The sequence below is a fragment of the Propithecus coquereli genome, unplaced genomic scaffold (genome assembly GCF_000956105.1).
Source record: "Propithecus coquereli isolate 6110/MARCELLA unplaced genomic scaffold, Pcoq_1.0 Scaffold138, whole genome shotgun sequence".
NCBI lineage: Eukaryota > Metazoa > Chordata > Mammalia > Primates > Indriidae > Propithecus > Propithecus coquereli.
In genome coordinates, this window is record NW_012138080.1 from 3,378,947 (window position 1) to 3,390,514 (window position 11,568).

The following is an 11,568-nucleotide window of genomic DNA, read 5'->3' on the forward strand; positions in this document are numbered from 1 at the left end:
CCCCCCTTTCTTGCTCTGCCCATTTCTTCCTCCTCCCCTCCCTCCTCCTCTCTCCTCTTCCCCTCCCTCCTCCCTTTCCCTCCAGCCCTCTCATGGGCAGGGCACCCTCTCTTTCTCTCAGGGCTGGATTGTTCTCTGTTTCTCTCTGTCCTCCCCTCCCCTCCCCTCCCCCCTTTCTTTCCTTCTTCTCCTTCTTTCCTTTCCTTTCTTTCCTTCCTTTCCTTCTCTCCCTCCCTTCTTTCCTTCCTTCCCCCCTTCCTGCCTGCCTTTCCTTCCTTTCCTTCCTTCCATCCATCTCGCTCTGTTGTGAGTAGAGATGGGGGTCTCACTCTTGGAAAGGCTGGTCTCAAACCTGACCTCAGGCAATCCTCCTTCAGCCTCCCTGAGTGCTAGGATTACAGGCATGAGCCAATAGTTATTTCTACAGGTAGATTAAACATTTAACATAAAAAGGAAGGAGAACAATTGTTCCTTTGTGTTCTTTTGATCAAATATAAAGTGAAATTTTAAACTAGTTTAAGAGGAATTTAAGAGAATTTGATTGGTCTCATGCTTCCTTCTGTTAGATTTTATACATGTGTTAAAACTGAGTTTCATTTTTCAAATTACAGAATAAAACATTGTGTTTTGTATGATGGAATGATATGTATCTATTAAAGAGCCTACAGCAAGCATTATCCTACACAGGGAACCATGAGAAGCATTCACTTTAAAGTTAGCAGTAAGAAACTGAGGCCCACTTTTACCACTTCTCTTCAACATTATAGTGAAGATTGTAACCAGTGCAGTGAGCATTGTAGTAGAGAGTGTAGCCAGTGCAGTGAGACCCTCCCCCAAAAAGCAGAGGAATAAGGATTAAAAACAAAATAAAACTGTAAGTATTTAAGCTATTATTTACAGTGAAAACCCAAATGGATATACAAATAGATTATTAAAACAAGTTTAAAAGGGTAAGTAGATATGAAATGAATATATAAAAGTCATATTTCTATCCATCAGCAGCAAATAACTAGAAAATATAAAGCAAATATTGTCAGAAAATATGAGGTACATAGAAACAAATCTAAGGAATGATAATCAAGATTTTTTTAAGGAAAATTATAATTATTTTATTAGGAGATAATAGAAAACAGCTAAATAATAGATAATTATACCATACTCTCTGATAGTAATATTGTGAAGATTCCATTTCCCCCTAATTGATAGACAAATTCAGTGAAATTCCAAACAAAATCCCAGCAAGATTTTTCATTAAATATGATAAGATAATTCTAAATAGGAATAGGAGGATACTTTATAGAAGAACAATGAGGAGAAACTGACCTTATCAGAAGTATTAATTAAGGCAGTGTGGTATTGGGGTAAGGATAGACAGATTGCCCAGTGGAGTAGAATTCAGAACCCAGAAACAGAGCTAAGAAAATATGGGACTTTAGTGTATGACAGAGGTGGCATGTCAGATGAAGAGGAAAGGAGGAAATGTTTGATAAATGAAGCTGGAAAAAATTGTTATTTCATTAAGTTGGATTCCCTACCTATCATCATATACAAAAGTCAGCTGAAGATGGATTAAAGGCTTTAATGTGAGTCAATGCTATAAAAACTTTTGGTAGACTATATTGGTAAATATATTTTAATCCTTGGGGTATAGAAAGACAAGACACAAAGTATTTTCTGTACATTCGATTAATTTGATGTTATTCTTAGTTTCAGTTTATTATTTTTTCAATTCTAGAATTTCTTTGGTTCTTTTTTTATAGTTTAAAGTTCTTCACTAAACTATCAATCTTGTCTTTTAACTCCTTGAAATATTAAGTATGGTTATTTTAAATCATGTGTCAGAAAATTTCATTATTTGGATCCTTTGTGGTCTGTTCTATTGTCTGTTTTATTTTTTTTATTTTTTAAGCTAGTCAAATGAAGCAGTGGGAGTGAAGAAGGAGCAAATGTTTTCTTTTTTAAGAAATCATTTTATTTTGTCTTCTTATATACCTGGTTATTTAAAATAGAATACCAGATGTTTTGTATGAGAAATTGTAAAGAGTTTATGCTGAGGATGATGATATTTCTTTGCAGAAGATTTTCTTCTGGCAGGTGGCTAGGTGCACTAGCAACCCTAGATCACCTAAAATCAGTGAGTAATTTAATGGAACATTGTTTAACGGGGCAGAAGAAGCATTTATAATGATTATCATGTAAAATAAATACTTCAAGTACATAAGAGTGGTATAGGTTAAGTCCTGCACTGATTTAGAGTGAGGGAGATATTCCTTCCATGTCAGAGAATGAGGTTAGGCTTTATAGAAAAGCAGCTTTGAGCTGGATCTTCAACTTTATGCTGAATCTTGCATTGGGTAAAAACAGGTATGTCACGATGCCTGCCTGTCAGTAGTTTTTAACCACGTTGTTCAGAGACGGAAGTAATTTTGATGCAGTGATAACTGTATTTGCACACATTGAGAAGATTCAAAACAAAATCCCATAAAAAAATGATTTTTTGAGAAGTAGGTAGAATTTCTTCCCTTTGATGGAACCATTGCGTGACTAAATGTTTTTAAACTTTGGTTTATTAACCAGTTTATTTATTTTTCTTTTATGTACTGTTTGAAAATATTTTAAATCAACTTTTATTGAGATATAATAAATCCACCCAAATATATCCCCTGTACCCACAACAGCAATCAAGCTATGAAACATTTCCATCACCCTCCAAAGTTTCCTTGGTCCCCTTCTCAATGAGTTCCCTTCTCTGCGTCTGCCCCAGTCTACTGCTAATCTGCTTTCTCTCACTGTAGTTTAATCTTTTCTAGAATTTCATATAAATGGAAGCACATAGTATACATTTTATATCTGGTTTCTTTTGCTCAGCATAATGCTTTTGAGATACATCCATTTTGGGGTATATATGCATAGTTTGTTTTTTATTTCTGAATTTATTCCGTTGTATGACTATACCACAATTTGTTTATCCATTCACTTAGGTTTGTTTTTAAACTTGTCAGGAGCATCTAGCTACTATTTTTTTTTTTTTGCATATTGATTACTCATCTTTGGAATTGAAAGACACTAATATCTTGTACACAGATTTATAATGTGGTAAAAATTGATTTTGAAGAGGTGGATCACTTATTGCCTACATAATGGTGCCAGTAGAATATGCTGCTATGATACAGGTGTGGTATCATAACATTTTGGTCTTTTAGTTGTACAGATGTGTTTGTACAACTTAAGGCTCTTTCAAATAAGAGGCTTAAGAATGCTGATACAGGGATAATTTTAAATGTGATAGCTACTGAGACTGTGAATATTGTTAAATAAAAATAATACAAAATACATTGTCATTTTTATTAGTTATTGCCTATAAAACTAAGGGATTTGGGTTTTAACTGTGTTTCCAAATTTAGGATTTCAAAATTTAATATTTTGCAAAATAAAATTTTCATGTAATTGAATTTGTGTATTTCATGCTTTTAAAAAATATGACTGTATTATTTATTGCTACAGCTTATGTTTGAAAAGACAATAATATTTTGGAAATTTTTTTCAGATATCAATTTAGCAAACACTTATTATGCTATATTCTGTCATGGGCTTTTATATTTTTTCCAGAACTGCAATATTCCTGTGTATTTCATTTTTATGTATAGCATATGTAAAATTTTCTAATACAGGTCAGTTTTTAAAAGCATAGAGTCTAGATTCAATTACCTGAGTTAGAATTTCCACCATACCATTTCCTAGCTGTGAAACTTTGGACAAGTAATTTCATCTCTTTGAAATCAGTTCATCATCTGTAACATGGGTATGAAAGTAATTCTTATATGCATTTAGGAGATAATTTACAAAGTCCTTACCACAATGACTGGGCCAAATACATATTTGTTGAATGAATGAAGGAATGAATGCCTATTTTTTATTGTGTAGAACCTGCAAACCTTTTTAAAACTTTGATTTGTTATTGTCGATTTGAGGTTTTGCTCTAACTCCCAGATGACTGGGACAGTTACCTCCTGAACATGGCTATAATTTACCAAATACTGTTAGATAGTGACTACTTGATGATAAAAGGCATTCTTGAGATTGTGTACCATTTTATTTTTGTTAGTACGTATTTGGATGCTACTCAAGGTTGTTGGTTATAAAGGGCAGAGAGGAGGACCTTGCAGAATTTTAGTTTTGTGTAACTATTCTACATTCTTTAAAAAAAATGTACTATTCAGTCCCTGAAAAACAGCTGATTGATATTGAAGATTGCGACCTCAACGTGGTGAGACTGTGTTTTCAAGTTTTCCTCCCTGATGAACATGGTAATTTGGCAACTGTTCTTCCTCCTGTTGTCTCTAATCCAATTTATGATAACCGTAAGTACTTTATTTTCTTATATTTGTAGTCTTAGCTTGTTTTTTCAATATTTTAATTTTTTAAAAGTATTTGGTAGTTAGAATATGTTCATTATAGGAAAATTCAAACATTACAGAAATATAACAGAATAAATCTCCTATAATTTCATCCTCCAAATATAATACTGTCCACAGGCACTTATTTTACCAGTTTCTTCTTCATATACGTACAAATACATTATTATCACCATTGTTATTGTTATTCACACAATATAATTTGGCAACTTTTAAAAAAAAGCATCACAGATCTTTTTTTAAAACCTTTTTCCCTTAGTATATCTTGAGCCTCTTTTCCTTTCAGTCACCTTATTCTTTTCAGTAGCAGCATATTTCATTATATAGTTATATCATCATTTTAATAAATCATTATCCTATTATAGGACATTTGGTTTATTTCCTTCTCATTTTTTTCTTTTTACCCTAACAAACTGTACTGCAACAAATATGCTTTTATGTGCATATCTTATACAAATATTTCTCTAACATAAGTTTCTGTAAGTAGAAATGTTGGCCAAATGCTAGATCCAAAGATACAGATATTTATCATTTTAGTAAATTATGAAACTGTCCTCTAAAATATTTGTGTCTGTGTGTGTGTACACACACTTATACATACATCCACCAGTGGTATATGACTATGCCTGTTTTGCATGTAGAAGGATAGTGAGACATAAGGCTATAAAGGTAGATAAGGGTATCCTTATCATGGAGAGCCTTGAATGCCAGGGAAAATTATTGTAATCGTAATAGGATTGAAAGTTGCATTGCCATAAGGATATAGTTATGACTTAAGAAGATTAATCTGGTGACAGTGTGTAGGATGGATTTGAAGAATCAAAATTTAGAAACAGGGAGATTTAATTAGAGGACAAGCCATTGCCTAGAAATGAAGTCACAAGGCTCTAAACCAGGTGTGGTAAAGCAGTTAGAAAGGAAAGGGGTAAATATAGATGATTAATGTAATTAGTGTCCTTTATCTGTACACTAAAACTTTCATTTATTCTGTAAGTGGTTTTCCTCAAATTCTCCCCTTCAAAAAGGAACAAAATGTATTACTAGGGTAGCAACCCTTTTTTTTAATCCTTTATATTCAGGTGCTCCAAATACTGCAGAATTAAAGATTTGTCGTGTAAACAAGAACTGTGGAAGTGTCAGAGGAGGAGATGAAATATTTCTACTTTGTGACAAAGTTCAGAAAGGTATTTATATGTTTTGTTGAATTCAGAATATATTTTAAATTAATAGATGCATTTTACTTTGTTTTCTCATTGTTATTTCTGTGGTTTCTTATTCATTAGATGACATAGAAGTTCGTTTTGTATTGAATGACTGGGAAGCAAAAGGTATCTTTTCACAAGCTGATGTACACCGTCAAGTAGCCATTGTTTTCAAAACTCCACCATATTGCAAAGCTATAATGGAACCAGTAACAGTAAAAATGCAGCTTCGGAGACCTTCTGACCAGGAAGTTAGCGAATCTATGGATTTTAGATATCTGCCAGATGAAAAGGGTATGACATTTTTGTGGTCATGAATTTATATATTTCTTTTTAAAAAAAAAATTTATATTTCTTAAAGTTGGTCCTTACATTTTCTTATAAGATCCATTTGAATACAGTTATGTGTGTTCATGATTTATGTTTCTTTTCCTGGACATTTTCAGTTGGTTTTTTCCTTTATGCTCTTTGCATCTCTTTCTTAGGAAAGAGGTTTAATTAATCTGGAATAATTTCATAGTAAACTGTTTATCAAAATTTCTGTTTTATGTTTGAGGGTCTATTTTTGTCCTTATTATGCCCTCTTTATAGATGGGAAACTTCCCGCTCAGGGAGTAGTCCCTATTTTGGTTCTGTTCTTATCAGATCTTATTGGATTCGTTGATATTGTTGACTTATATGTGTTATAAGAAAACAAGATGAATATTTTAAACTGTATTTTACTAAGAGAAAAATACCCTTTACTACTGATTTGGGACGTAGTCTACAATACTTAAATCTATATTATGTACATTTATTTAAAGTATTTTTTATATATTAATAAAACACCTATTTGTTAATGGAGAGGAAACAAAAGCTTATGATGAGTCACCTGCTTTCCTGGTTTCTTTCTAATCAGATACTTATGGCAATAAATCAAAGAAACAAAAAACAACTCTGCTTTTCCAGAAGCTGTGGCAGGATTGCGGTAAGAATATTTTGGATTGATTCATATTTAAATAGAATAGATTTTGTTTTATTTGCTTTATTCAGTTTTTTGAATTTTAACTGATAATGTTATTTTTCCAATTACATTTAATAATGAAAAAACTTTATCCTAACAGTTAATTTTCCTGAGAGACCAAGGCCTGGTCCCGTAGGATTAATTGGAGAAGCAAGATACATCAAAAAAGGTATTTTATCCCCTGTACAACATTCCTTATGATTAAATAGACCAGTGCTTTGGATGATATATTGGAATTATGTTTTTAGGAATGAATTATTACTTATTTGATATTTTCTTCTCCTACAAATTTTTTCATGCTTTAAATATTGAATGAATTGAGCTTGGCTTTTGAAGATTATGTTGGAAACTGATTATGTTTTGGAGATTTGTTCAAGAAATTACATTTTGTTAATATGGTAGTAATTTTACTAATTACAGTGTGTCATGGAAGAAAGCGTCTAGATCCTAGTTAGTTACTTATTTATATAAATAAAGTTTTACTAGAACACAGCCATGCTCATTTAATTACATATTGTCTCTAAACTGTATTTTCTTACATCACATTAACAGGGTTGAATAGTTCCAACAGAAGCTGTGTAGTCCACAAAGCCTAAAATATTTACCATCTGGCCTTTTACAGAAAAAAAATTTGCTAACCCCTAGTTTAGATCATTGAACCTGGAAGTCTTGATCCCCCCTTACATTCTTCTTTTTTCTTTTCTTTTCTCTTTTTTTTTTTTTTTTTTTTGAGACGAGGTCTCTCTGTCTTTTCTCCGGGGCTAGAGTACAGTGACGTCATCATAGCTCACTGCAATCTCAAACTCCTGAGTAGCTGGGACTGCAGGCGCCTGCCACCACGTCCGGCTAATTTTTCTGTTTTTTGTAGATGGGGTCTCACTATTGCCCAGGCTGGTTTCAAACTCCTGGCCTCAAGCAGTCCTGCCTTGGCCTCCCAAAGTGCTAGGATTATTGGAGTGAGCCACTGTACCCGGCTCCACTCCCCCTTGCATTCTTAAATCATTGCTTTTTCCTGGTTTAGTATGTACAGCATTTCTATCATATGCAAATACAGAATTAATTTTTCTGTAATTTTTTTCTGACTGAATTTTATAGTATCTTAGGGTCATATCTTAATTTGTCTTAAAAGTTATGTGTAGTTGTCATTCCTAATGAGTGTTTTCTCCCTCCTTCCATTTTATCCTAAAAATGGAGAGTTTGAGATGATTTTGGGCTTTGGATTCCTATTAATTGAAATTCTGATATTTGTTTGTCTTTTACTTTTCAGAAATACCTTTGTAGGGCCTCAGATGGTAGATTTTCGTATTTCACTGGAATGAAATTACTTACACCAAAGTAATTTGCCAAAACCATTTTACCTGTGTTTGTAAAACAGTATATGTTACAGAATTCAGTTTTGGACTCATGTAATAATTTTAGTGCTTTTTAAATTTTTTATTTGCAATGTTATATCAGTTTCCTTGAAATTTTTCTTTATTTGTGTGTTTATGCAATTTTAATTTAGAAATAATGCTTTTTATAATCTTGTTCATTTTAATTTTGTAAAATACATTTTCCCCCCACAGAATCAAACTTGTTTTCTCATGGTCCCATTTTGACAGAAATGCCCAGGCCTTCAGGAGTTTCAAGTCAAACAGAATCTTACTATTCTTCACCTGTGTCCATCTCAAGTGGATTGTCCCATCATTCTTCAGCCTTGCCCTCAATGGTACCTCCGCCTTCTGCAAGCTGGTCATCAGTGGCCCACTCCACCTCACGTTCAGTCAATACAAATCCACTGAATAGTTTTTCAACAGGGACACTTTCCTCTAATTCACAGGGTATTTCACCATTCCTGGAACCTGTAGGGAGTGATTTAAATGCTTCTAATGCATGCATTTATAACAATTCTGATGACATGGGCAGAATGGAAACATCATGCATGTCACCAGCCGACTTATATGGTATTTCTGATGCCAACATGCTGCCTAATTGCCCTGTGAATATGATGACAACCAGCAATGGTAGCATGGGGGAGACCGATAATCCAAGACTTGTGAGCATGAATCTTGAAAACCCTACGTGTAATTCAGTGTTAGACCCAGGAGACTTGAGACGGCTCCATCAGATGTCCTCTTCCAGTATGTCAGCAGGCACCAGTTCTAATGCTACTGTTTTTGTTTCACAGTCAGATGCATTTGAGGGATCTGACTTCAGTTGTACAGATAACAGCGTGGTAAATGAGCCGGGACCATCAAACAGTACTAATACAAACAGTCATAGTTTTGTTCAAAGTAGTCAGTATTCAAGTATTGGCACTATGCAAAATGAGCAGTTGAGCGACTCCTTTGCATATGAATTTTTTCAAGTATAACTTGTAAGATTTAAATCCTTTTAAATGTTTGTAGTCATTTTGATACCACTTATAAATACCACAGTCATTTTGCAGTCATTTTGATACCACTTACATAGAAGCAGCATTTTATATTTGTCTGACCAAGAATATGATATGGAGGTTTTTTGTTTGTTTGTTTTTGGGGGATGCTAGGTCAAAAACTTCCTTTTTAGGGAAGAAGTATAAAACTTTGGGTATATAGACTATAAAATTGGGAATTGTCATAAAAAGAAAATTCAGAAATAGAAACTTTAAAAGGGCTTTACTGTTTCTTCTTTGAAAGATATGAACGGATAGCATGCATGGTCTGCATTCTCTCTTTAGAGGCCCACCACATTTCTGCAGGACAGACTCTGAAGAGAACATTAAAACAAGCTTCCGGTTTTTCCCAATGTGCAGTTTTCTACTTCTTTTATAATGTATTAATGTATTCTTAGTTAAATGAATTAACTGATATTTGCTTTCAAGCAAATTTAAGGTAAAACCTGTAATGGCTATGTCATTGGAAAAATAAATTCCTTATTATTTTTGAGGCCCATGGGCCAAGGTAACCCCTAAGGGGTTTTCTGAGGCTTCCTGGAGTTTCTTAGATTTATATGTAAATCAAAACTGCTTTAAAATGTTAATGAAGTTGAGCAGAAAGCAGTTGAAGTGAGCTTTTAAGGTATGGGAGGTTGTCTCCATTATATGCTAATTAAATCCATACCTTTAAAGTTACTTACGATTTTAGCTTTACACTCGTATTTTTTAACAGGGAGGAAGTTTCCTTGGACCTCTCTTCTTTCTTAGATGTCCTCATTCCCTGTGATCTCATAAAACTGCCTGTTTGTCATCTCTACCTAGAAATCTTATTAAAGCTCAAACTCAGCATATCCAATACTGAGTTCTTCATCTTCTCTCTCAAACTTGCTTCTCTTTCAGTCTTCCCCAACTCAGTAAATGGCAATGCCATGCTTCTAGTTGCTCAGGCCAAAAACCTTGGAGTGATCCTCGATCCTTCTTTTGTTTCCTATATCCACAGTCCATTAGCAAATCTATTAGGCCCTACCTTAAAAATGTATCAAAGCTGACCACCTCTTTTGACCTCTACTTTTAACACCCTATTCCAAGCCACCATCATCTCTTGCTTGGATTGAAGCTATAGTCCTCAAAAACCTCCTTGTATCCTTATCCTTGTGCTCTTGTTCCCCTAAAATAGCCAGAGGGATTATTTTTAAAACAAGTCAAATCATGTCATTCATCTGCTCAGAACCATCCAATGGCTTCCCATCTTAGAATAGAGGTAACAGTCCTTAAAATCAGCAGGCCTAGACTTCCTGTCCCTCATGTACTATCATATCCCCCTTCCTCATGCAGCTCCAAGCACTCTGGCCTTAGTGCACCAAGTATGCTCCTGCCTCAGACTCTTTGTACTTGGTATTCCCTCTGCCTTGACTGTTCTTCTCCCAGAGAGATGCACAGCTCACTCCCTTACATCCTTCAGGTCTCACCCAGCTGTTACCCTATCGACACCTTCCTTGATTGTACATCAGCATTCCCTGTCTACCTTGCTTTATATATGTTCATAGCACTTACCACCATCTGACTTTACTAAGCATTTGTTTGTTTACTGTTTGTTTTTCTATGCTGGAATACAAGTTCCATGAGGGCAGAAATGTTTGTGTTTTGTTTACTATTGAATCTCCAATTTGTAGAGAAGTGTCTGCCTCATATTAAGCACTCTATTTACCAAACATTTAAATATTACTAATAGAAGTTGGGGGTTTTTTTCTTTTTTTTTCTTTTTCTTTTTCTTTTTTTTTTGAGACAGATTTTTTATCTGATTATCAGGGTAGATGGTGATGCCGTTTGCTGAGACAGGAAAGGTTCGGGGGAATGAAGATCGATAATTATGTTGGGCAGTGAGGTGTGTGTTTCTGATGCTCAAGAGGGACAGGGAGGTCATGATTATGAAAGTTACAGATGTGAAAATGACAGATAAAGCCCGGGTAGTTGATGGGGAAGAGGAGACCTGGGCCACTCTCCTTATAGCAAATGAGTCTGGCAGAGGGAGGGGAACCAGCAAAGGAGACTGAGAAGAAGGAGGAACCAATGTGGGGGGAAGACGACTAAGTGAATGTGGTGTCCTGGGAGATACATAGGGACATCTTTCAACAAGTAGGGTAGTCATCCACATCAAATGTTGCTGAGCAATCTAGTTTTTTGAGGACAAAGGAATGCGCATGAGAGTCAAAAAGATGCAGAACGGATAAGAGCTATGCAGGGGGTTGGTGAGCATGAAAGCCTGTTTGAAGTGGGTTGGAATGCTGTCCTGCACTCTAAGATCTTATATCTGCTGATAGCTTCTAAGAGTTTTATATTCAGGCTACAGTACAATTTATATTTCATATCCTTTGAGGCAATGATTCCAGTAATTTTATTTAAAAGAATTTACTCTGGTGAAATAATCATGAAGATCCTTAAAGATTTAACAATAGCAGTGCTCATTAGCTTGTAATAGTGAAAAATTAGGGGAAATAAGCTAAATTAAAATAAAATTTATGGGCATAAAGAAATTCTAGCATATCCAAATAA

The 11,568-nt window shown here is 34.4% G+C and overlaps 1 protein-coding gene across 2 annotated transcripts in view; it reads left to right on the forward strand.

Annotated features, from left to right (window-relative positions):
- The window catches only part of REL (v-rel avian reticuloendotheliosis viral oncogene homolog), a 32,990-nt gene extending 23,859 nt beyond the window's left edge, over window positions 1-9,131 (forward strand). Inside the window, exons 5-10 of one of the 2 annotated variants that reach the window (XM_012639175.1) lie at window positions 4,221-4,361; window positions 5,495-5,599; window positions 5,699-5,911; window positions 6,516-6,584; window positions 6,721-6,789; window positions 8,186-9,131. In XM_012639175.1, the coding sequence (XP_012494629.1) occupies window positions 4,221-4,361; window positions 5,495-5,599; window positions 5,699-5,911; window positions 6,516-6,584; window positions 6,721-6,789; window positions 8,186-8,973 (1,385 nt within the window). In that variant the 3' untranslated portion in view covers window positions 8,974-9,131. The remainder of the gene's footprint in view (window positions 1-4,220; window positions 4,362-5,494; window positions 5,600-5,698; window positions 5,912-6,515; window positions 6,585-6,720; window positions 6,790-8,185) is intronic. The other variant, XM_012639176.1, reaches the window with a different exon arrangement.
- Window positions 9,132-11,568: the final 2,437 nt, after the last annotated feature.